Source organism: Crocuta crocuta, unplaced genomic scaffold (genome assembly GCF_008692635.1).
Source record: "Crocuta crocuta isolate KB4526 unplaced genomic scaffold, BGI_CrCroc_1.0 scaffold149, whole genome shotgun sequence".
Classification (NCBI taxonomy): domain Eukaryota; kingdom Metazoa; phylum Chordata; class Mammalia; order Carnivora; family Hyaenidae; genus Crocuta; species Crocuta crocuta.
The window spans coordinates 5,075,666-5,101,577 of NW_027551561.1; the positions used below are offsets into that span (position 1 = coordinate 5,075,666).

At 54.6% G+C, this 25,912-nt stretch overlaps 2 protein-coding genes across 2 annotated transcripts in view; one reads left to right on the top strand and one right to left on the bottom strand.

Annotated features, from left to right (window-relative positions):
* SLC46A1 (solute carrier family 46 member 1) overlaps positions 1–5,881 on the top strand; it is a 6,395-nt gene extending 514 nt beyond the window's left edge. Inside the window, exons 3-6 of the mRNA XM_077749851.1 lie at positions 280–1,132; positions 3,067–3,150; positions 4,590–4,746; positions 5,291–5,881. Coding sequence (XP_077605977.1) covers positions 280–1,132; positions 3,067–3,150; positions 4,590–4,746; positions 5,291–5,348 — 1,152 coding nt within the window. The 3' untranslated portion in view covers positions 5,349–5,881. The remainder of the gene's footprint in view (positions 1–279; positions 1,133–3,066; positions 3,151–4,589; positions 4,747–5,290) is intronic.
* The window catches only part of SARM1 (sterile alpha and TIR motif containing 1), a 21,935-nt gene continuing 326 nt past the window's right edge, over positions 4,304–25,912 (bottom strand). Inside the window, 11 exon segments of the mRNA XM_077749853.1 lie at positions 4,304–9,246; positions 9,328–9,449; positions 14,212–14,401; positions 14,480–14,582; positions 16,770–17,005; positions 17,116–17,207; positions 17,465–17,677; positions 19,856–20,214; positions 20,217–20,377; positions 25,681–25,732; positions 25,735–25,906. Of these exon segments, the coding sequence (XP_077605979.1) occupies positions 9,117–9,246; positions 9,328–9,449; positions 14,212–14,401; positions 14,480–14,582; positions 16,770–17,005; positions 17,116–17,207; positions 17,465–17,677; positions 19,856–20,214; positions 20,217–20,377; positions 25,681–25,732; positions 25,735–25,906 (1,830 nt within the window). The 3' untranslated portion in view covers positions 4,304–9,116.

Sequence of the window (25,912 nt, forward strand, 5' to 3'; positions counted from 1 at the left end):
AGCCTGTTTCAGAGTCTGTATCTCCCTCTCTCTCTGAGCGTCCCCTGCTCACGCTGTCTCTCTCTCCTAGAAATAAATAAAAATATTAAAAGAAAAAGAAAAAGAAAAAGGGACTGGGACCGTGGTCCGTCCCCCTTAACCCAGGGCCGGTTCTCGGAGGTTCAGGGCTCCAAAGAGAGTCCCCATCCCGGTATCTCCCAGGGTGGTGATGGTTTGGGGGGCGGGGCGGGGCAACCCGGAGTGAGCAACGGCACGCTGGTAAGATTCATGTCCCCGCAGGAAGTGGAGACCCTCACCTCCCACTGGACCCTCTACATGAACCTGGGCGGCTTCCTGGTGGGGCTCTTCTCGTTCACGCTGCTGGGTGCCTGGAGTGACTGCGTGGGCCGCCGTCCGCTGCTGGTGCTGGCCTCCCTGGGCCTCCTGCTGCAGGCCGTCGTGTCCATCTTTGTGGTGCAGCTGGAGCTCCACGTCGGCTACTTCGTGCTGGGCCGCATCCTTTGCGCTCTCCTCGGGGACTTCAGTGGCCTCCTGGCCGCCGGCTTCGCGTCGGTGGCGGACGTCAGCTCCAGCCGCAGCCGCACCATGCGAATGGCCCTGCTGGAATCGTGCATCGGGGTCGCGGGGATGTTGGCGAGCCTCCTCGGGGGCCACTGGCTCCGGGCCCAGGGGTACGCCAACCCCTTCTGGCTGGCCTTGGCCTTGTTGATAGCCATGACCCTCTATGCCGCGTTCTGCTTTGGTGAGACGGTGAAGGAGCCAAAGCCTGCCCGGCTCTTCACGCTCCGGCACCACCGCTCCCTTGTCCGGCTCTACGTGACTTGGGCCCCGGAGAAGTCCAGGAGGCATTTAGCCCTGTACTCGTTGGCCATCTTCATGGTGGTCACTGTGCACTTTGGGGCCCAGGACATCCTGACCCTCTATGAGCTGAGCAAGCCCCTCTGCTGGGACTCCAAGCTGATCGGCTACGGCTCTGCGGCTCAGCACCTCCCGTACCTCACCAGCCTGCTGGGCTTGCAGCTTCTGCGGCACTGCCTGGCTGACGCGTGGGTGGCCGAGATTGGCCTGGCCTTCAACATTCTGGGGATGGTGGTCTTTGCGTTTGCTACCATCACCCCCCTCATGTTCACAGGTAAAGTGTGTGGGCTCGGGGACAGCGTGTCCCAGAGGCGCTGGGCGAAAGTTGGGGGGCAGACGCTCCCCAGCCCTGGGTTCACGCCTGTGTCTGGAAACACTGTTGTGCTCCTCGCCTGCAGCGGAGGACAGACAACAAGGAAACTTCATAAAAATGCCATCTTTGTCAAATGGAGGAGATAGACCTTCAGTAATTAATCCTCATTATCAACTATAAACGTCATTAGTAAGATAGAGCAAAAGACAAGTATGGCTCGTAGGCTAATTGCCCCACTCCTTGGCCTCCCACAGCTGGTATTTATGGGGTTCGTATACAAAGTCCAGGCCACTAATGCCTTAATGCTCGCTTCTCTGATACGAATCACAGGCCCTACCTCAAACATCTTTGGTCAGCTTCTTTGGGTTTAAAAAAAAAAAAAAAGCCAGTCTTCTCAGACCACAGATACCAGATTCCTGTCTGCGTTAGTTCTTTTTCTTGTTCTTTTTTTTCTTTTTTTTTTTTTTCCCGGTAGGAGAGGGGCGGCTGGAAATGAGGAAGTGAACTTGTTTAAAGGAACAGATTAGGGGCGCCTGGGTGGCTCCATCAGTTATGTCTCTGACTCTTGGTTTCGGCTCAGGTCACGATCTCTCGGTTCGTGAGATGGAGCCTCGTGTCGGGCTCTGCACTGACAGTGTGGAGCCCGTTTGGGATTCTCTCTCTTTCTTTCTCTCTCCGTCTCTGCCCCTCCCTAACTCACGTGCACACTCCCTCTCTCACACACCCTCAAAATGAATAAATAGACTTTAAAAAATGAAAGGAACAGATGAATTTTGATAGAGTCCTAAAATACATTGTTTACAAAGTCAGCTGGTCAGCAACCCCTGATTTTTTTTTAATATATATTTTTAATGTTTGTTTATTTTTGAGAGAGAGGGAGACAGTGTGAGCTGGGGAAGGGCAAAGAGGGAGACACAGAATCTGAAGCAAGCTCTGGGCTCTGAGCTGTCAGCACAGAGCCCGACGTGGGGCTCGAGCCCACGGACTGAGAGATCATGACCTGAGCTGAAGTCGGACACTCAATCAACTGAGCCACCCAGGCGCCCTGACAATGGAAATTTATTCTTGCACAGTTCTGGAGGCTGGATGCCAAGCATCAGTCTCACTGAGGTCGAAATCAAGGGTAGCAGGCTCCCTTCGGATGCTCTCGGAGGGAATCTCCCTCACCTCTTCCAGCTTCCAGCGGTTGCTAAAGTTCCTTGGCTTGTGGCCGTGCCACCCTAATCTCTGCCTCAGTGGTGACCTGGTCTCTTCCTCGTCCGTGTGCCTTCTCTGTCCCGTGTCACATCTCCCTCTGTTTCCCTCTAAGGACTCGTGTGGTTGCATTTAGGGCCCAGTCTGGTAAGCCAGGAAAATCAGCTCAGCTCAAGATCCTTAACGTAAACACATCTTCAGGGACTCGTTTTCCCAATAAGGCAGCACTTACAAATTTCAGGGGTTCAGACCTGATGTCTTTGGGGGGGACCGTCCTTCAGCCTCCTATACCCAGAACCATCCCGTGAGGAGGGCTTTGTTATCCTCTCACCGATAGGAGTCATATCCAAGGCCACACAGTTAGGAAGCGACGGTGGCGGGTGTAGAACTCGGGGCCGACTCCAAAGCCCGTGCTTGTTTTCTGGGCCATGCCGTCTCACGTGCGAGGTGGGTGGGTGACGCCTGCAGTGACCACCTGCAGAGGTGTTGTGACAAGGACACGGTGGGGAATCAGCATTCATTCATGAAAGAGGGAGCAGCCTTGAGACAAGCAGTCTCCCTTCCTCGCTGGTCACTGTCTCCTTCACCAGTAAGGAAGTTCTTCCCGTGTCCAGCCTGAGGCCCGCATGGGGTATGTACAGGAGTTCTGCTACGTAGGGTGCTGGGCCCCCCCCTCCCTGACTCCATTTCTTTCTCTGCAGGGTACGGGCTCTTGTTCCTGTCGTTAGTCACCACCCCCATCGTCCGGGCCAAGCTCTCCAGGCTGGTGGGCGAGTCCGAGCAGGGTGAGTGGCAGGGCCAGCCTGCATCTGGTGCCTCCTGCCCAGAGTTGGCTGGACTGGGCAGAGCGCAGCTGCGAGCCGCCAGGCGGCTTACCTGCCTCCCTTCCACCCAGGAGGAGTTCGTAGCCAAGAGAGAGTGCCTGGGGCTGGCCCGGGGCCACAGTGCCTCAGATTTTCCCATCTCAGGGTTGGAATTTGCAGTCGGCAGAACCCCCTTGTGCCCCCGGGTATCCCACGCCCAGGAGTGACTCTCCAGAACTCCGCTTTTCCAGCTGCGGAAGGCATGTGACGGTGCTGGAGTTCCCTGCCTCCCCAGGGTCTGCGCGCAGGCTTAGAGGAAGCAGACGACCTTTCAATATTTCCTTGTCCCCAAGTGACACTTGAAGAGGCAGAGACCCAGAGGGTTAAATCGGGTCACCCAAGGTCACTGAGTAAATGGTGGAGCTGGATGCAAACCCGGGTCTGTTCTTCAGAGCAGCAGGTCTTGGGGTGTGGTTTGGGGTCCTGGCTCTGTCACCCAGAGCTGTGAGCTCTTGGGCAGGTCCCTTACCGTCTCTGCACCCGTTCCCTCGTCTGTTACGTGAGCGGTTTGCTCTTGATGACAAGGCCTTTGCAGCTCTTGACAGTCTGACAGGGTTCAAACTCGACTTCTCTTGGGTTGTTGCTCATTTTGCAACATTTGGGTCCTGCTGGCATGTCTGCGAAGAATAGCCTCTCAGACCTCTGGGTCTTTAGACCCTAGTCTGGAAACATCTGGCTCCTGCACTTTTCCCCACCTGCCCTGGACGGAGGATCTGGTGCCGTATGTAGCCCAGTGAAGGTTCATTTTCTTGCCTTCCAAAACCATTTACCTTCATTCATTCCCTCAGTAGGCTTGTTTTCCAGCACCTTCCCTCTGCCCTGAGATGCCAAGGGGAACGGGAGAAAAGAGCAGCCCTTACTAACTTACTATGCCAGGGGGCCTGTGGCGGATACTTTACATGTGAATTTAATGTTGCCAGCAGTCTATGAAATAGGCATTAGCCTTATTTAACAGAAGGGGAACAGCAACCCAGAACGATAAGCAGCTGATTCAGCAACCACACAGATAATAAGTGTTCGAACTGGGAATTAACCCAGCAATTAATCCCAAACAGGAGGTGATTTCAAAAGGAGATAAACAAAAACCGTTTTATCAGGCTTTTTGGTAGAAGATCTCACATGTACTTTTAATACATGGATTTAATAACAGCCATTTGTCTGTAGCCCCGTGTGCCAAGTGCTTTCTGTGCATGATCTCATTGAATCCTTGCCACGATGCACGATGGAGGATTTATCGTCGAGGGAGATAAGACTCAGAGAGGTTAAGTGACTTGCCCCAGGTCACACAGCAGCGAGCTAGGGGTGGTAGGATTTGAATCTAGGTCTTCAGACCTCACTGGGTGATGTTTATTTCTTCACAGGTGCCCTCTTCTCTGCTGTGGCCTGCGTCAATGCCTTGGCCATGCTGATGGCTTCTGGCATCTTTAACTCGCTCTACCCAGCCACCCTGAACTTTATGAAAGGGTTCCCCTTCCTCCTGGGAGCCGGTCTCCTCTTCATCCCGGCCATCCTGATTGGGTAATGTTGGGCTCTGACCCCTGCTCATAATACCCTTTATCCCAAAGTTGTCCTCCCCCCGCCCCAACCAGAACCTACTCCAAGAACCATTCTGCCCGATTCTCCCCTTGCAGACAGCCGCCTGATCGTCTGAGAACCATTGCCCGAGGGCAAGGCAGAGGAGCGGCTGCGAAGGGTCAGGCGAGCACTGCTTGTTGGCAAGGCTGTGTCCTCTTCCTCAGCTCCCCTCATCCTTCATTCCCATTTCACAGATGGAAGTGTGGTGGCAGAAATGTGCTCAAGGGGAGCCAGGAGAACGTCCTCAGCTCGTTATGTCTAGGCCACAGGCCAGTCTGAACTACTGACTTCCTCCCCCGTAGCCCTAAGAGTTGCTTTCCAGAGCCTTCTGTCTCTATACATTGCCTTGTCTTCCTCCGCCCAGCTTTGGGAGAAAGACCTATACCAGCCCACCCAGTAAGGCCTTGCCACATCTTGTCACATCTCTTTCAAGAGTTGAGGCTGTCTCCCCACGTCAAACCTGAACCCTCTCTCTGGTCTCTCACAGGGTGCTGGAAAAGGCTAACCCTCGCCCTGAATTCCAGCAGTTTCCCCAGAGCCCCTGATCCGCCTGGACCTGAGGACAGAGGGCGGTGAGAGCAAAGTGAACACTAACCAGCAGAAAGCACGCGACCGGCTCCCAGCAGCCCCAGCACTGCCCCGCACAGGGCAAGTGCCAGCCTGGGACAGAGTGGCCAAGCTAGACTGCTGGGCCAGACTATGACTCGAATCTAGAACTGTAACCCACACAGCCCAACTTCAGGAGGCAGGGAGGGGGCCATCGGGAATGGGGTCTGTTTACCCTTGACCATCAGCGGCACCGAACCCTCCAGGGGAGAGGAGAGGTCCCCGATGCAGGTGACGCCGCAGGGACCAGTTGAAGCACGAGGGCTGGCATCTCTGCTTCCCCAGCCCACACCGCACAGCTCACAGGGCTCCGTTCCTTGTGCACAGCCACCAGCCACTCCTGCGGTCGGATGTGGTTCTGAGGGGAGGCGGTGAGAGGGGCCGGTTCCCTTCTGGAAAGTGCTGCTGTCTCTGGCTGGAATCCATCCTCTGGACTTAGCAGTGCCAATCACAATAAATCCATGTAATCACAGTGAGGTGAACCTTCTGGCCCCCGAGGCATGGGCCGTGGGGCTCTCTGCTTTCCTGGTCCCAGCCTGCCTGCCATAGGCCAGATAGCTGCAGCTTCTGGGCTGGGCGGGAGCCCCTGAGCTGCCATGGGATTGTCTGGGGCATGGGCAGCCCCTGCCTCATCTGACTGCACATCCTCTTCCCCTGAGCTGCTGGGGTGTGGAGGCTGCCAGGCTGGCATCAGGCTCCTGAGGAGATGCGGGCAGGAGCCCATTCCTGAGGGCCAGAGATCCGCTCACTGAAGGCACCTGCATTGGTCGACCCGGCTGCACCAGCACAAGCTTTTGCCACTGCTCAGCCCTCCAGCACTCGCACTGGCACTCATTTCAGGAGGGCCATCCTTCGTGCAGCTGCAGGTCAATGGGAACCTGGAGATGGACCTGACTCCCCGATATGACCCAGGGGCCCCAGCTCCTCAGAGATTGTGGGGCCTGTTTCTGGGGTGTTGGGAAAGCCTGGACCAGAAGCTGGAAGGCAGGACTGGCTTCAGTTTCAAGGCACCAGCTTTGATGAGGGCTGCAGGCTGCCACAGGGCCCAGATCAGGTGGCACCCAGTGCAGGCGTGAACCCGCCATGGGGCTTGGTTCCTGCTATGCTCCTTCTCCCTCCCCTGCCCTGGGAATCACACAGGTGAAGTGGGGGTGGGGCAGGACAAACCAGAGTCAGCAGTGGCCTCTGTAGCCTGGGCCTGTTCCCAGACTCTCATCTCCCTGCCTCTGTCACTGGAAGACCAAAGCAAAGAGAGGGCCTTCTGCTGACTGTCCCGGCATGAGGCACTGAGGAAGGTCAGGAAAAGGCTCTGGGCTGGTCTCAGGTCTGGGTGCTACTTTGGGCACCGCCTCTGGCTTGCCTGTGACCTTGAGCAAGGCCTCCTATGAAGGGCTAGGTCAGCAATGCCCCAGATTATCTGAACGCGGGTGGACAAGTTAGGAAACACTGGATTTAGATAGTGTTCTGAGACCCTTCCCACCTCCTACATGCTGGAATGAGATGCCTCCTCATGGACATGCGCTCCTTAGTCCCTGGGGAGAGGGGTAAGGTGGGGTGGGTAGGACCTAGCCGATGCCCAGCCAAGCAGAAGAGCCCAACCTTGCAGACCTGCGTCAGAGCAGGCTTTGGGGGGAAAGGCTACCTCCCAGCCCTCTGGTTCGGGACCAGCCCTGTGGGGCCAGGCCCGGGTGGAAGGCGAGGGCCAGGAGAGGCACTCCACTGAACACACTGGCCCGGCTGGGGGGTCGTCACCTGGGGCGCTCTGGCGGGACTGGCAGCTGGGCTCTGATTCCCCGGAGACAGGCGGGCAGCAGTAGAGGGTGTACGAACAGCCCACGACCTCTCTGAATACTGCCCATGGGGCATCTCGGGAGGGAGTGGGACTGATCGGGGACAAAGAGAAAGCTTCCCCTGGAGGGTAGTCATCCCACGCTATTGTTACTGTCTCTGCCCTGCAAAGGCAGCGTCCAGTCTGCTTCAGTCATCATCGCACCCAGGGCCTGGCACCGAAGGGCACTCGTGTGGCATGAAGGCATCGAGAGCAGTGGAGGCCAGAGCTGGGGCCAGGACCCGCTTAAGACCGTGTCTCCGGCCGGAGGGGGAGTGGAAGGAACGAGTCCCAAGCCTGAAGCGAGACCTTTGACTTTTCTGATGATGTGGCTCGAGAGCTCCGAGTGACCCGGGCAGCACCTGTGGGAGGTGGTTCTGGAAGCTGAGCCAGCCTGAGGTGTGAGCTCACGGCCCCGGGGCGGGGAAGAGGCAGGGCCGGGTCCAGCTGACCCTGTTAGCCAAAGCCTGGGTTTACTGGAGGGAGGCCACCTCCTTGCTCTCCTACCCTAGTGGGGAAAGGGGCTGGGGGACATTCCTGCTCATTTATCTCCGCACAGCTCCTGGGTCAGCCTTACTTTGTGCAAATCCATCTCCCCCTGCTAGACTCTTGGAGCAAAGGAGAAAGCAGCCCTGCCCGGGGTACAGCCTCCTCCGGGATGACTCTCAGGATGGGCAGTGGACAGAGCACCAGGCAGCCAGGCCTGGGTCCCGGGACTGCCACCAGTGATTTGGGAAACGGTGCGTCCTTCACTTCCCTCTCCGTCACATGGAGATCACCCCGCGTAGGGTTTGCTCCGGTGCCTACAGAAACCATGGAGCGGTGTGTCTGGAAAACAGCAGATACTTGTGAGGGATTTGTGTTTCAGAGCCTTGCTCGTTCAAGGGGGTCATTCCTTGACCACCAGCATCCACTCCCCTGGGAATTAGTGAGCAATGCAGAAACCCAGGCCCCGCCCAGGTCTCTTGAATGCAATTTTAGCAAAATTCCTAGGAGGGGGGGACTCAAATGCACGCCTGGGCCTTCAGGATCTTGGCTCTGCACGTGTTGCCGCAGATTCTGCCCAGACTGCTGCCATTGCCGCAGGGTGCTGCCTCCCCCCGGCCTCCCCTCCCCCTGAGCACGTGGGTGGGGAAGGGGCCTGGGAAGCCGGCCGAGCCAGGCCAGCAGGGACCTGAGGCACAGCGACAAGGCTTAGTAGGGTGGCTAGCTGCCCGTTGAGACGGCCTCAGCTGCCCAGGCCCAAGCAGGGGGCTCCTTTGCACCACCGAGTGCAGCAAAGCTGGCCGTAGCCGCAGACCAGCCAGAGTGAGGGTGGGCTCAGCCCTGACCTTGGATGTGGCTAAGGGGGCTGCACCTCAGAAAGGCTGGGAGGGGACTTGGGACCAGGCCAGGCCAGCTAAGGACACTGAGTGGTTACAGGTCAAGGCCACAGGGTGGCAGGAAGCGGTGTGCCCAGAAGCCAGGCATGATCTAGGTGGAGAGCCGTCACTGGACCATCGTGCCAGCTGGCCAGGAGCCGGGTCCTGGCCCCGCTGAGGGGGTGGCCGTGGCCCTGACTCTTGTCAGAGGCTGCCTGCCTTCCCCCTACTCAAGCTGTCAGGGTGAGAGGGGGTGTAGTGTGCCTTTCCCACACCTGAGCGAGAAAACCTGGTGGCAGGGCCTGGGGGTGGGGTCTGACCCTCACCACCCCCAACGCCCGGCTTCCCTTCCCTTTCCAGACTCTAAGGTGGCCCATGGGGGTGGGGAGAGAGGGACAGTCATTTCCTGAGAAGGGCCCAGGCTGCTGGCCGCTGAGGGGGGCCGGTTTGAGGAGCTGCTTCTTCAGGAGGGACGACGGAGATGGGGGTCACGGCAGGGCTTGGGAACGAAGGGCTGGTTAAGTCGGGCCCATGGGGGCGGCCCCCTCCAAACTGGTGTCCGAGCCTGCAGACGAGTCCCGGGAGGAGCGGCCCTGCAGGAAGCGGATGATCTTCTCAATTGTGGCCTCTTGGTACTCGTGAGACCACCTGTGGGCACAGAGGCTCGGGGTCAGAGGGCCGGCGGACGGGCCGCTGGCTGGGGGCTGGGCACCCGCCCCCACTCCTCACTTGATGCCGTTGAAGGTGAGCACAGCCTGCATGTCCTCGGGCAGGTCCTGGGGCTCCGGCCACTCGAAGCCATCGATGATGGGCACAATGTTCTTGCCGTAGCTCAAAGCAGTCACAATCTCCTGGAGACAGAAAAGAGGGGAGGAGGAAAGAGACATGGGTCCCCATCGAGGGACCTGGGGGGCCAACCACCCAAGGCCGAGCCCGGGGTGGGGTGCTGGTGCTGAGGTCCACCTTGACCTCGCCCTCACCTTTTGTGGTATATATTTGGTTTTTGCCCCCGATCCTTGGCACACAGCCCCTGAAACCCTGGGAATCCCCAGCCGACTGGAGGATGGGGGTGGGGGTGCCTGGACAACTTCCTGCCGGGGGCTGGTTGCCGGGAAGACCAAGCTATGATGAACAGGTTGGGACTTTAAGTACCCCACATACATTCACGCACTCGCACGCGCGCATGCGCTCACACACACACACACACACACCCCTCCTAGGAGGGAGAGGGGTGGAGACTGCGTTCCCTCACCAGTGGCCAATGACTTAATCATGCCTACATCGTGAAACTTCGTAAACCCCCCCAAGGACAGGATGGGTTGGTGAACACATCTAGGTGTTGAAAGGGTGGCCTGGAGAGGGCCCGGGAGCTCTGTGCCTCCCCTGCGCGAGCCCGCAGCCCCATACCTTGCCCCAGGCAGGCCTCTCTTACATTTGGATGTTCCTGAGTTATATCCTCTACAATGAACCAGTAATAGTTAAGTGCTTTCTGAGTTCTGCAAGTCCTTCTAGCAAATTANAGTCAGACAAGTGTGGGTAGCCTGGGAACCCAGGACTTTCAACTGGTGTCTGAAGTGAGGGTGGACTTGTGGGGCGGGGTCCTTAACGCTCTGGAGTCTGACACTTGCTCTGGGTAAGTCCACATCAGAATTGAACTGAACTGTGGGACACCCAGATGGTGTTGGCAAACTGGGAGAATTGGTTTGTTGGTGTTAGAAAAAACCCACACGGTTCGGTGTCAGAAGAAAGACATCACCCGCTGCAGCCAAACTGATCTATCACCAGCCCTGCCAATTTGTACTTCTTACTTGCTTCTCAAATCCACCCATTTGTCTCTCCCACCCTGCCACCACCCTGCTCCAACCCCCCTCATCTTTATCTCCTCATCCACTCTCAGCCCCTCTAACTTGTTCTCTACGTTGCCCCTTCACCTGGCGGCTCTTTGCAAAATGCAAATCTGATCACGTCATCCCCTGCTTAAAACTCTTCCAAGATTTTACATGGCTCTTAGAATAAAATTCAAACTCCTTAATGTGGTCTAAGGCCCTGTGTGGTTGACCACAGCTCACTTCTCAGACTCCACCCCTGCGCTGTTCTCCCAGCCACACAGATCTTGTAGCCCCTTACATCTGCCATCCTCCCTCCTGCACAGGGCCTTTGCACATGCTGTTTCCTCTGTCTGGAATGCTCTTCTCTGCCCTTTCCCCCAACTAATGCCTTCTCATTTTTCTGATCTGATCTGAGCTCACTCCATACTTTCCCAGGGAAGTCTTCCCTCACTTCTCTGACTAGGCCCCTCTCCCCATTACAGGCTCTTATAATAGGCTCTTCAGCACATGCTACAGTTGCAAACTTAAATTAGTTAATGAGTAATTTACTTAATGCCCGTCTTTCCCATGTGTCTGGTTTTTACCCATCTTGTATCTCAGCATCTTTTACAAAGCCTTGCCCATAGTCAGCCCTTGCCAAAAACTTAATGGATGGCTGAATGGTTGGAATGAAGAAAGAAAGAAAGAAAGAAAGAAGGAAGAAAGAAAGAAAGAGAAAGGAAGGAAGGAAGAAAAGAAAGAAAGAACATAGCATAGCAATTAGGGGCTGTACTCTGGAATCATCAGATGAGGGTCCACATCGAATCTCTGACACAGGCTTTATGGCCTGAGGCAAACAACAGGCGCTCAAAGCCTCTGCGTTTCTCATATAAAAAATAAGGTTCAAAATAGGGCTCACGACAGTCCCTGTCTGGTGGGGTGGTTGGGGATACCTGTGATGTCCCACAAGGGGTTAGAATAGCGCCCAGCATGCAGTGGGTGCTTAATAAATAACAGGTGTTATTATTTCCTCCTCTGCAAAGGGGGATAATAAGCCTACTTCACAAGGTTGTTCTGAAGGTATTGCTTACTATTAATGGGTGCTCTGGTAAGTGCTTATTGAATGTTCTTTTCCTTTCAAGGGGGAACCTCAGGGATTGGACTTTTTTGAGTGCAGTTCACTTGTGGTTTTCCATATTGATTACCCACTAAATGTGGCTTCAGGGAAAGGAGTTTTAAAGCCAGAGGCAATCAAGCACTAACAACAACCAAGGAAGGCTGATGGAGCCTTTGGGCCTGGGCCAAGGCCAAGGATCCCACCACCCCACCTGCCTCCCCACTCCTTACGATCTGCTGGGACAAGGCTGGGTGTCAGGCACCCTTGCGGAGCAGAGCCTTCCTGGGGAAAGAGCTTGCATGACTTCCACCTTGGTTGGCTTTGGGGGACCCTCTCCATTTTATGAGTGAGAAGAAGGAAGTCCAGAGAGGGGAAGGCCTTGCTCCCAAGTCACACAAATGCCCAGGCCCTGAGGGGCCAGGTCTCTCAATCAAGCCTTCAGATTCCAAGTCCAGGGCTCTTTCAACCCCTCTGCCTCTCTGCTGAGAACCTGTATGAATTTGGACCCTGCAGACATTGATTTGGGAGCCTTTAGACCTTTGTTTTATCCAGAATTACACACAACCATTGCACAGATTCAGAGTCTCGCCGAGAGAGGCTTGTTCAAGGTCACCCCGCAGGTTCGGAACGAAAACTTGATTGGAGTCAGGTGTTCTGGCCTGGCAAACCTGGGGGATAGATCTGCTCCATCTGTTTAATCTTTGATTCACTCCTTCCATAAACTCTTCAAGAGCCCGCTTTGCACCCTGCGTGGCTGTGGGCATCTGGGATACGGAGTGACCACGGCAAGGTCTGAACTCCCGTGGGGCGGGCCACATACCACCTGCTCTGGGCCGTCAACCATGATCTTCCAGGAGTCTCTTTGGCCCACACCAAACCAAGCCCAGTAGTCAACCCCTAAAACATGGCTTCTGGGGCCTGACCCTCTTCCCCACTGTCAGTCTGGATGCTCTGGTGTCAGAGCCTTCTTCCAACAAGCCCTGGCCTGGCGTCACGGCCCTTGTGGGATCCCTCTTCCCAGTGCTTTCAATATAGGTCTTCTCCCAGCCTTTAGGTACTCTGCAAACTGGTTCCGTGGTTCATTTCCAGCCAGTGGTGTGCTGGTCAGCGTGTAACAGTGAGTTCTCGGGGCGCCTGGGTGGCTCAGTCGGTTAAGCGTCCGACTTCGGCTCAGGTCATGATCTCATGGTTCGTGGGTTCGAGCCCCGCGTCGGGCTCTGTGCTGACAGCCAGCTCAGAGCCTGGAGGCTGTTTCAGAGTCTGTGTCTCCCTCTCTCTCTGACCTTCCCCTGCTCACGCTGTCTCTCTCTCTCTCTCAGAAATAAATAAAACGTTAAAAAAAATTTTAAACAACAACAACAAAAAACAATGAGCTCTCTGGGGTGTGGGACAACCAACCAAATAAAACCCTGATTTGTACTGTTTACCAACTTCCTCAGCGTAAATACGCCCACCGTGACTGATTTCGGGCTACCAACACGATGTCACCGAACGTGGAGTTGGGAAGAGATGCGGACAATCATTTCCGGTGGCGGTTGAACCCAGCCCTATCCCTGCCCTCACACTCCCTCAGATCTGTGCCGTGAAACAGTCAGGTCCTGGGAAAGAGTGTGGGCTTTGGAGTCCGATAGATGGAGTTCAGACCCCAGCTTTTCTGATTCCGGCACAAGCGTGTCCCTGGGAAAAGTATTCTACCTCTCTGAGCCTCAGTTTCCTCATCTGTAAGCAGTTCCCAGTGATGCGCCTTCCTCTCCCCCACTTTTGTTCTTTGCTCACACAGTTCTCCCGCCTTCTCTTCCACTCAGCTAAATTCTTAAGACTCTTCTCAACTTCGGCTTCCTCCATGAAGCCTTCCCTGGTTATTCCAGACTTTAATGTTTTCTCCCTTCTCCATACCCCTCTGGGAAGTAGGAGGTTCACCCACCTCGCTTAGCACTGACACCGTCCCACCTACGATCTGGTCAGTCTGGGCATATTCTCGTCTCCTAAGCTGTTTTAGGACAACAGCTCCATCTCAGATGACTGCTTTATCTCTCAGCCCAGGCCCCCGATTCCTACTCACTGATTAATAATTGATCACCTGCAGATGTGATTTGGACCCATCCATCCATTCTACAAGTATTTAGTAAGTTTCTACTATGCGTCAGGCACTAAAAATACGACGGTATTAATTAAACAGTGGTAGTACTCATAATAATTGCAATAATATGCTACCATTATAAAGCAATTACTACAGAGCTAGGCGTTCTGCTGAGCACTTCACACATTTTAGCTCTTTTAATTCTTATAACAGTATCCTAGGGAGTTAGAGACTACACTCATCCCACTTGACAGTAACAAACGCGAAGCTCACTGGGTTTAAGTACCTCGCCCAAGGCCAGAGCCAGGAGTCAAACTCAGCTTTGTTTTTNGCTTAACCGACTAAGCCACCCAGGCGCCCCCACAGAGGTTATTTTTCAAAGCCTTTTCACCCTTCTCACAATAATCCTATAAGGCAAAGAACACAGAGACGTTATCCCCATTTTCTAAGCGAGAAAACCGAGGCTCAGAGAGCCTAAGTGACTTGCTGAAGACCGATGACAGTCGGGGCGGTGACTTCCGGCTGCGCCGCGGAGGTGGCTGGCAGACGCCGAGGAGAAGGAACGGAGGACCTTGGCCCCTGCCGGGGGCACAGGGGCCCACGCCTACCTTGTGCACCCAGTCCTTGCAGTCATGGTCCTGCATGCACCTGTCCAGCGCCCCAGCTGACAGCACCAGCACAAAGTTGCGGGCACCGATGACACTCTGGATGAGCTTGTCCTCGAACTTGCCCGCCTCCAGCTTCTCCACGTCAATGAAGACACTGAAGCCGTGAAGTTGCAGATGCACCTTCAGGAGGCTGGAAGGACACCCCGCGTCACTGCCTTGGCCTCGCCCCGAGGCCCCGGCCCGCCCACCTGCCCACCGCTTCCCTCACCTGGCCAGCTGGGAGCCTGAGTTCCGGCGGTAGCTGATGAAGACATCTGGGATGTCCCCACTGGGCTTGCCGCCCGTGCAGGGCAGCGGCGAGTGTAGCATTTCTGAAGCGGACGGGAGACGGTTTGGTAAGGGCAGCCCCTCCTCATCGCTCACCATGAGGTACATCATTGCCCGCACACCCGCCTTCTCAGCCCGGCCCAGCCCAGACATGGTGGCCTGCTTCGAAAGAGGGTCACTGAGAGAGGGAATGGGCCTACAGGAAGGAGGGCCGCTAACTATTCGTGAGGGCATCTCAGGAGGTGGGCATGGTGTTGTAGGGTCGTGGATTTGCACCTCCAGCCCCGCCCTCTCTCTGGGGCTCCAGCCCACATGGCCAGCTGCCCACAGACACGGCAAACCCAACACATCCCGAGTCCACCCCTGGCCCCTCCCTTCCTAGTTCCCACCGCGGCCAGAACCCGGGTATCTGCCTGAACGCCTACCTCTCATTCATTCGTTCAACGAGTATTCACGAAGCACGTGCTGTGTGCCTGGCACTATCCTTTGTGCTTGGGATACAGCACGGAACGGAACACACAAGCCTTCACAAGCCCTGGCTCTGTGCTCTGCATCCCTTCCTACTTCCCAGGGCCCTCCCCAGGTCCAGCCCCCAACTCAGCCTTCTCAGTGGTCTCCCCAAATCTGCACTTGCCTGGTCTCATCTGTTTGTACAGCAACCAGAGGGATGTGTCTAAAATCCAAGTCTGAGGGTGTCATTGCCGACACTTAAAAAATGTGCACGGCTACTTTTAAAAAATGTGTAAGCTATTTTTATAGTAGGACCTCCCTGTTTTCAAAAAATGAACTCTTAGGGGTATATTGGAAGCTGCACTGTAAAAATAATAAAAGCTGACCTGCTTTAGTTGAGCTTGCTGCATGAATAGATGAGTGGAAAGAATCCATCCTCATGTAATATTCGGACCTAACACTCACAGAGAGCATTTGTCCGTTTATGAAGCAGGAAGACAGAGGTTCAAATCCCAGCTCTGTAATTTAAGGGCTTTGGGTATGTATTGGGATTTCCCAAGGAATAACATCAGGAAATGGCTTTAAATTCTTTACAACATAGTTTCATCTTCTTTACCATTAACACCCTTAAGGGACACGTTCTTCCTCTTAGATTATGATGGTAGTTACACATGTAAGCATTTTTCAAGATTCTTCAAATTGGACATTCTTTTTTCTTTTGTTTTCCAGGAAGCTCCACTCCCAGTGTGGGACCCGATGCCAGGCTTGAACTCGTGACCCTGAGATCAAGACCTGAGCTGAGATCAAGAGTTGGACGCTCAAGGGGAGCCTGGGTGGCTCAGTCGGTTAAGCGTCCGACTTAGGGTCATGATCTCATAGTTCGTGGGTTCAAGCCCCACGCTGGGCTGTGTGCTAACAGCTTGGAGCCTAGAGCCTGCTTTGGATTCTGTGTCTCCCTCTCTGTCTGCCCTTCCCGGCCTCAAGCTCTGTCTCCCTCTGCCTCAGAAATAAACAAACACACAAAAAATAAAATAAAGTAAGAGCTGGACACTCAACCTATGGAGCCACCCAGGCGCCCTGAAATTGGACACTTTCACATTATACCTCTTTTATTACCCACACATTTTTAAACAGTTGATTTAAAAAATTAACACCCACTGCATGGAATGGACGTAGAGATGAATGAGATAATATCTGTTTAAAACCTAAGATGTATAGTAATTGATAAATATTAGCTAAAGAGTAAATTAGCAAATTAAAATAAATTAGTAAATAAAAAGGGTTGTTTGAGCCCTAGAATCCATTCTGCCCTCACGACCTCCTCCAGAGCACCTCCAGAACCCATACTCCCTAAGCTGCTGGCTAGTGGCATAAGCTGCCCTCCCCATGTTGCCCCCTCCTTCTAGTCTCTCCTCCATATTTGCATATACTGTTCCCTCCTTCCGAGCTGCTCTTCCTGCCACACCCCCTCCCCCAATACATCCTTCAAGACCTGGCCGGACATTCTCCAAATGCCTAGCGCTGGGTGGACAGCAGCGGCGGCGCTTCCTCCCAGCCCCCGCTGGACTCCTGGCCATGCTTCCTGCTGTGGTCACCGACCCGTTTCTACACCCGCCTTACTTCCACCCTCCTACTCCGCTCAGCCTGGGAGCTTTAGGGGGCAAAGTGCAGCACGTTGGTCTCTGCACGCTCAGAACCCGGTCCCGCACCGCGCGCGTGCTCAGTGCATCCCGCGGGGCTGGGGCCAGGGCAGGGGCGGGGGCTCAGGCGGGCAGGCTCACCTCTGGCGGCCGTGAGGATGCGGGCGCGGTGCACGCCCAGGCGGACGCCGCAGTCTTCCAGGAGCTGCTGCTCGGACACGCGGTGCAGCAGGGAGCGGTCCAGGCCGCAACTGACCAGGCCGTACGTGTACTGGCGGAAGCGCGGGTCCAGGCCGCCCAGCCAGTCGGCCAGGTTGCTGCGGTCGCACGTAGCATAGTTGGCGAAGGTCTTGAGCTCCGTGAGCTCCCTGAAGAACCTGCCATCGGGAACGGGGGAGAAGAGGACGCTGAGGGTCCTGACCCGGGACTGGCTGGTGACGGTGGGGGGCGGGGGCGGGTGAAGGCCGGCCGGCAGGAGGCTCCGTACCTTTTGCGGGTGATGCCCGATTTCATGCCCAGGTCGGCCTGGAGCTCCTCCTCCGTGAGCCGCAGAAGCAGGTCGCCATCCACCTGCTGCTCCTGAGGGACGAGGCAGATGTAAGGAAGGGACCCCAAGCGTAACATGCAAGGAAAGAGAACCGAAGAGGGAGACGGGGGAAGCGGATGGGACTCAGATTGGAGCCCAGGGACCCCGAAAGCGGCTGAGTGCAGCCTCCCACCCCCAAAACAGCCCCCTGGCGCCACGGGGATGCGGGGATGCGGGCGGAAAGGGCGCGCGGTGGCCTGTGCGCAGGGCGCCCCTAGCGGCCGCGCGCCGTTGGGATGCGCCGCTCTACCCGGAAGCTGTCGCAGTAGTGGGAGAAGCCGATCTGCTGCAGCCACGTCTGGACCTCGGCCTCCTTCCAGCTGGCCACGCAGGGCAGGATGGGCCGCGGCACCTCCTCACCCAGCAGACGCAGCGCACGCTTGGCCAGCGCCGACGTGGTGCCGTTGGTGGAGTAAGAAACCAGGCGTTTCAGGCTCTGGATGGCTCCGATGTCGTTGAATACCTAGGGAGGGATGGGGAGAGGGGGTCTGGGGTCCACCAGCTCGCCAGCCATCCCCAAACGTGACCAGTCCCTCCGCTCGCCTCTCCTCAGCGCGAAACGCCCATCATCTACCCTCGCCCTGCCTGCATCCAATACGTCACCCAGCTCTGTGGGTTCCGCCTCCTGAAACTCTCTCCACTCTTGACCTGATGCCTCCCCTCTAGCAGCTTCCATCTCCCTGGGATGAAGTCTGAGCGCTCAGTATGGCGGCCAGGCCTGGCACAGGGTAGCCCCTGCCCACCGTTCTCAGCTCAACTCCCCTTTCATGATCCCATGCTTGGCTGACCCCGACCCACCAAGGCTCTCCAATCCCTGGGCCCAGTCGTGGTGTTGTTCCCAGACGCCGTTCTTCCAGCCTGCTTGTGCGAATCCTAGTCATCCACTGGAACTCAAGTTGATTAGCACCGCTTCCATGCAGCCTGCTTTGATTTACCCACAGCGTGGCCCATACCTCCAATTAGCCCTTGTACTCTACATACCACTGTTAGTTGACAATGCAACTTGCACTCGGTGACAGGCTGACATCATGTTTTAGTCACCTTTGGAGTCCTGTACCTGCAGGGTACATTGCAGGGTACAGGACGGCGGCTGCGATCTCTTTACTGAACTGCATTCACTTGACCTTGTTGGAAAAGGGGTGCCACAGGCGATGCTCATGGCTGCTGCCCACACTCCATCTTTGGGGCCCTCACTCCCTACTTCCCTTCAAGTCCCTTTTCCCAGAACAGAATGACCTGATTTATAAAGCCAGTCCTCCCGTGGCCCAGCTCTGGGGCATAGGTGGGAAAACCAGAAGCTCCTAGAACATGAGACCTTGGAAGAGGCCTCCCGGGCCCCCCAACACAATAGTCTCTTTTTACTTTTTTATTTAAAAATTTTTTTAATTTTTAATATTTATTTTTGAGAGACAGAGAGAGACAGAGCATGAGCGGGGGAGGGATCGAGAGTGAGGTAACACAGAATCCGAAGCAGACTCCAGGCTCTGAGCTGTCAGCACAGAGCCTGACACGGGACTTAAACCCACAGATTGTGAGATCCTGACCTGAGCCAAAGTCGGACACCTAACCGACTGAGCCACCCAGGTGCCCCCACAATAGTCTCTTTTTAATCTGTGGGGACACACACAATAGGTGACAATGATCTGTGAGACGTTCTTTTCCGAGCAGCCCAGATGACAGCTGTGGTACAGACCGGATGGTCCACAAATCCCTTGCACCAGCTGCCATCAACTCCAAACCCCCGGAGGAATGCAAAGGAGGCAGAGGAGTGTCGTAGGGATAATCTTGATTCTGCAATATTTAAAAAACAAAACCACAAACTTTGGATAATTTAACCATTACGGGCTTCACAGGCAGGATAAGAACTGCTGCTGTAGTTTGCCTCTTCAGTTTCCCGAGGATAAAAATGAAGCCCAGAGAGGCCCAGAGAGGGGGAGCCAGCTAGCCGAGGTCACACAGCAAGTTAAAGCAGACGGCAAAAGCTTCAGTTCAGGCCCTAGGCATGGGACGCTCTTGGGACACAGGTGGGACTTATCCGGTCAACATACTGATGTCCTGCCCCCCCCACCCCCACCCCTGTCCCTGCACTCCTCCTTCCTGCACTCCAGACCCACGTGACCAAATGGCCCACTGAAGTACCCCAGCTGGTCATCGTTCATGTACCCCAAACCCAACCTGTCCCAGTGAACTCACTTTCTTCCCCTCCCCCACCACAACCTCTCTCCAGTTATTCAGTACCAGGTGCCACCACCCACGGAGCTGTCTGTGTCCAAGGCCAGGCAGGGGTCATCCTCAGCTCTTCTCTCTCCACCCCGCCCCCCACCGAGTCCTAATTCTATCTCTTCGGCACCTCGGGGATCTGTCTGCTTTTCTCTGCCTCTGCTGTCGTGCCCCAGCCCACCTTCCCAACTGTCCCCCCGTCATGGCCTCCCGTCTGGCCCCCTTGCCTCCAACCTCACCCTTGCCAATCCCATCTCTACGCCGCAGCCAGGACAATCGTAAAAATGCACGTTCCCTGCTTAAAATCCTTGCTCTTGCCTTCCAGGCCAGAGAGACCGGTCTCTCATCCTGCTCCTTGCTTCACCTAACTCTTCTGTGTGCCTCAAGTCCCTGTCGCTCCCACTGGGAAGCTTTTCCAGACCTNGCTCTTGATGGCCGCCTCGGCGCAGAGGTAGAAAGCCCCGATGCACTGCGCCTCCAAGCGCGACGAGTCCAGCAGCGGCACGAGACGCTGCAGGTCGTCGGGCCCGCGGCCCTGGCTCGTGTCACTGGCGTCCACCAGGCAGCGGGCGAAGTGGCCGGGGTCCAGCGAGGCCACGAGCGGCTCCACGAGCGCCAGCGTGCCGGACCGCTCCACCTCCCGCTCCACCTCCTTGTTGGTTGCCAGCACGGCCACCGCGAGGCAGGCGTGCAGCCGCAGCAGCTCGTCCTCCTTGGAGAAGGCGAGCGGGAAGAGCCACTCGGCGGCGCGCTTCTCCACCATGCGCCGCTGCGCCGCCTNACCGCGTCCAGTCCCCCGGCCGCCACCAGCCGCTGGCACGTCTCCTCCGAGTGCTTGAACATGTGCTCCAAGATGCCCGCCACGCTCCGCGCCAGCTCCACCGGCTCACGCTCTTTTGCCAAGTTCAGGATCACGCCCAACCCGATGCGCGCCACGCGGTCCCTGTCGAGAAAAAGGGGACAGGGACGTAGGGAGTGGCGGCGGCCCCGGGGCGGGGAGGAGAGAGGAGGGGGGGGAGTTGGCTTGTCCCCTGGGGGCCACAGCCAGGTCACTCAACCTCTCTGGCCTCACATTTGGGACACGAGGGAGAGCATTATCTTCCCTGTCTCCCCCTTTCACTTCCCGTCCGGGGGGGGGACAGATTTCTCGAATTATAAGGGTGCTGCGTTCTGGCCGCACCCATTTCCTCCCTTACCACTGCCTCCTCCCCCTGCAGTGTGTGTAGTGGTTAAGAACCCTAACTCTGGAGAAGAGTCCCTGGGCCCTGCTTTCTTCTAGAAAGCCTTCCTTTATATTTCGACCTCAGTTCCTCATCTCATAAATGAAAGGAATCCCTATGCGGTAGGGTCATTATGAGAACGAATGTGATAATCCATGTAAAGTGCTCCGCACAGTGCCTGGCGCATAGGGAAGACTCACTAAATGTTAACTTGGCATCAGTTGAAGTATCACGTGAAGTACAGCACTCTGAGCCTTGCCCTCAAACCTCTTTCTTCACCCCATGCAGTGTGCCGGGGGTGTATTTATTCATTCACTCAACAGATGTTCATTGAGGAACTACTATGTGCCGGGCACTGTGCTGGGGGCTGACGCTGAACAGTGATTAACAGTGCTTGGAACTTATACACAGCCAATATGGAGACAAACAATAAGCAAGGGAACAATGAATGAGCAGGTTAACAGTGATGTGGCCAGAATGCTACCAGAGCCGGGTGATGTAATGGATAGTGCGTGGGTGGAGGGATATATCTGAGGAGGTGACATCAGAGAGTTCAGTATCTGGAGACTCCTGCCTGAAAGTGTCTGGGAAATGAGCCTGACAGGCAGAGCGAACAGCGAGGACAAAAGCCCTGAGGGCTGGTAAGTTCAGCACGTTTGAGGAATAGAAAGAAGGCCACCGATGTCTATAATGTTTAAAACCAACGAGGAAAAATATAAAATCAACAGGGATTCACGCATAGAGTATATAAATATTCACATCAACAAGAAAAAGGGCAGCAAATTCAACAGGGAACAGCAAAGGATATAAATGGCAATTTATAAAAGAGAAAATCCAAAATGTTGACAAATAAAATAATTTGTAATCATTAGTAACCAGAGAAGTGAAAATTAAATCAGCTGTCACAGGGTGGCTCAGTCGGTTGAGCATCTGACTCTTGATTTCAGCTTAGGTCATAATCCCAGGGTTGTAGGATTGAGCCCCATGGAGTTCCGCACTGAGCCTGCTTGAGATTCTCTCTCTTTTCCTCTGTCCCTCTCCCTGATGCGCATGCTCACATGCTCCCTCTCCCTAAATCTAAATAAATACATAAATAAAAATCAGCTATCACTTCACACCTATTGGATAGGCAAACAGCAGAAGCTGGGTAACACAAAAGATTGATGAGGTGTGGGACCATGAACACGCCCAAGCTCTCTGGGAGGCAGTCAATACGGAAAGCAGGCTGGGTTGTGTGAATGAAATTAAGGAGATACACACCCTACGAGCCAGAAAGTGGGGCTCTCAAGCTTACAGCCAAAGAAATGATCACAGATCCACAAAAGTACGTGGGAAAGGCTGTTCACTGCAGGGTTGTGTGTGGTGGGGGAAGATGGCGGCACACCGGTGTCAAGGCTGGGAGGGTGGAGAGGTAACACAGGCAGGTGGCCACTCTGGAAGGCTACGGAGCAGTTACAAGTGACTGAAGAGATGATAAAATAACAATCTGAAGGATCTTAAAAATATAATACGGGTGAAAGTCAGAAATGGAATGTGCTATGTAACACAGCACTATTTGTGCAAACTAAAAATACATGTGCACAACACAAGAAAATAAAGATTTTACCAGGATACAGATATAAAGATACACGTTAAATATATAGAATGGGTGCCTATGGCATTAAGTCAGAAAAATGGTGGGACAGGGGGTGCCTGGCTAGCTCAGTCAGTGGAGCATGAGACTCGATCTTGGGGTTGTGAGTTCCAGCCCCACGTTGGGTGTAGAGATTACTTAAAAATAAAATCTTTTAAAAGAAAGAAAAAGAAAGAAAGAAAGAAAGAAAGAAAGAAAGAAAGAAAGAAAGAAAGAGGACATGAATGAAGAGGAGAAGGGAAGATTGTGGAGACTGTAATCTAGGCACAGATGTATGCAAAGGTTAGGAGCTATCTGAGAACTAGTGCAGTTTGGGACCTGTCCCCACTGCAGCCACCCTGAAGTAAAGCCATTTCTAGTGGCTGAGGTGGAAGGTTCAAGGTGAGGAGGGGAGTAGGGAGAGTCGTGGGGGCCTTCTGAGCCATCTTGAGGCATTTCTGAAGTACAAGTCTTGGTAGAAAATGGGGAGCCACTGAAGGCTTTAGGAAGGGGAGTGGCCTGCTCCTGCATAGGTTTTGGGAAACTCACTCTGGCAGCTATAGGGAGGAAGGGGCCCAGGGAGGCAGCCTGGATGCCAGCAGACAGGAGAGTTGCCATACTCCAGGCAGAGGTGAAAGTTTTCTGTTTTCCTGCCACCACAAACGATGTCTTGAACAAGTGACATTACCCTCGAAGACTCCAGCCATGGAGTCCTTACCCCATGAGCATCACAGTGACCACAGTGCTTGTGACTTTGTGTCCCAGCTGAGCTGCTAACATGGCATAAGGCCAACACAACTTTGCTCAGAGGATGATTAGAGGTCATGATCCTTCAGCTCTACTTTGTGCTTCCAGAACAACCTGACTACATAACTCTAAGAATATCAGGACCAGGATACGTTTGAGCAGTCATTTGATCCAACACCTTCATTTCCTGAGAACCATTGAAGGGAAAGTCTTGCTCAGGAACATCAATTCAGAGAGAGGACTTTATTCTGAGTTTCTTAACCCCCAGCCCCCCCTTTCCCTATGCACTTGACACCTTCACAGAACGTTAATTGTGTGCTTGTTGTGAGAACTGTTGACCTGGCTCCCAGCTTCTGCAGCCCCAGAGGCTGTGGTTCAAATCCCAGCTCCAAAGGAGGGTGGAAATTGTACACATACACAAACACAAACACACACACAAGCATGTATATATAATAGACACATGTGTGTAAATCCTTGTACATGCATAGAATTTCTCTGGAAGGGCATACTGTGCAAGAAACTTGCTTTGCTTGCTGGTTTGTCTCCAGGGAGGGGGCCTGGGTAGGAAAAAAAACTTTTAAGCATGTATCTTTGTGTACCTTTGCATTTTTTGAATTTATATGCAATAGCTCTCTGGTCTTTGTCGGTTTTTTCCCCCAGTTGATTTATTTATTTTTCGAGAGAGTGCAAGCTGGGAGGGGCAGAGAGGGAGAGAGAGAGGATCTCAAGCAGGCTCCCCCCCTGTCAGCATGGAGCTCCACACGAGGCTCAAACTCGCAAACCGGGTCTCGAACTCACAAACCTTGAGATCACGACCTGAGCTGAAATTAAGAGTCGGAGGCTTAACTGATAGTCACCCAGGTGCCTCTGTTTGTTTATTTAAAGACACGTCTTCTCCCTTATTCACTGTGTATTTTTGGGAAAGTCATTTAACCTGAGTTAAACCATTTAACCTAATTATGGTCCCCTGATGGGGCTACACTGTAAATTTCAAAGGCTAGCAGTCACACCCTCACTGGATGTCATGGGATCAAGTTCAAAAAGTCCTACGCTGTTGGGCTTTCCTTGGCATTTGGGGGTGAGGAACACGGTGATGGAGGCTCCTGGGCAGTGGGTGTGGCAGCACTATGGGAAGAAGGGAATGGGAAAAGGAGTGTGTGCATTGACTGAGGAACTTTCTCTAAGAGGAGGTTGGTTGATGAAGGAAGAGGAAGGGCAAGATCTCATAGAAAATTCTCAGTGTGTCATCTCTCTGTTAAAATTTTGAGGGCCACGGGGTGCGCTGGATGCTGTCCTTGGTCCTGAAGTGCTGTCCTTACCTTCACGTTGTTTCCTGAGACCAGGACACATAGGAATTCTGAACCAGGGGAGTGTTGTTATTTTCAAGCTTTAAAAACATCAGTGCAATTTGCATCCTGCAGCCCTCCTCTTCCTAGGGTGTTGGCTACACCCATTTCCCAAGAGTTCTAATTATAGCTGCCACATCCCACCTACAGAGTACACCGGCCAACCTGTGCCCACCACATCCAGTGAGCACCCACTCTGTTTGCTAGCCCTCCAAACTCACTGAGGTTAGATGGGAAATCAATGATTTGCTGAGCAAGCAAAGCCCTAACTTGCTCTCCCAACTTAAATCGCTTCATTCATGCGTTTTTGACAATTGTACTATTTCCATCATCCACGAAGTTATTTTTAATTTTTGAAAATGGCAAGGAAAGCACCTCTAACCCATGCCCTCACACTTGTGAGAGCTGCATGAATTGAGTATGTGTACTGCCGAAGCGAGCACGAGAGCTGCATGAGTTAAAAATGACCCCTACAAGACCTTTCTAAACCAGAAGGGCCTGAGAATTCTAGCATGAGAGTGCTGTGTGACAGTTTGGTCCGCTCTGACATCAGATGGGAGAGAAAGTGAGCACAAGGGTCCTCGTATTCCAGGGGAGATCCCAGGAAGGGAACAAGAGAGTGTCAGGCAGGCCTCAGTTGGACCCTGCCTACTATATCTTGGCAGTATGTGGGGGTGGGGTGGGGGAGAGGACAGAGAACACATACTCTGGTCCCTGCTTAGCTCCGCACCTGTTTCCTCTTCTCTGGCCCATTCCTCCCAGTAGAAGACCTTTGGTTCCCCATTAGCAGCCGCAGAATGAGATCATGTCTGGCCTGTTACATGGGCCAAAATGAAGAGGGAGGAAGCAGGTGGTGGATCGGGGGTGGCATGAAGGGGGCAAGTAACCCTTAGGCCAGCACTCATGTCAGCAATCATTCCCCCCTCCTCCGACCCCATTTCCCGAGCACTGTGTTCTCTTTTTCTCAGTGGCAGAGGGAAGGCAGCACAGAAGGGCACCCGGGCCTACCCGGAGGAGGTCTGAGGGGCTGGGCAGCTCCATGCTGAACCGGGAACAGATTCCTGTCCAGCTACTCTTATTCTCCCTCTCCCTGTCTCATTCTTCACCTCCCCAGTCCTGGGAGCGAATCCCGGCTGCACCATCCAGTTTACGGTGTTGTGGCAAGTCATCAAACTTTCCCAAGTCTCATTTTCCTCATCTGTCAAATGGATACGCTGATCCCCAGCAGGGGTGTTGTACAGGGATTTGGTGAGCGAGTCGCACGAGAGCTCCGAGAGCCCACTGCACCCCGCGCCCTCCCCTCATCCCGCGAGCTCCCTACCGGTTCTCAGCCACCAGGATCTGCTCCAGCAGGCGGGCGGCCTGCAGGCGNGCCGCAGCAGCAAGTCGAGGCCGCCGTCCAGGCGGATGGCGTCGCACAGACCCTGGGCTACCTCTCGGCCCACGGCCGGCAGCAGCCAGGCCTCCTCCACTAGCTGGAAGACCTCGGCCAGGCCTGCGCCCACGGCCCGCGAGCCCCCCGCCTGCTTCAGCCCAGACAGAGCCTGCTGCAG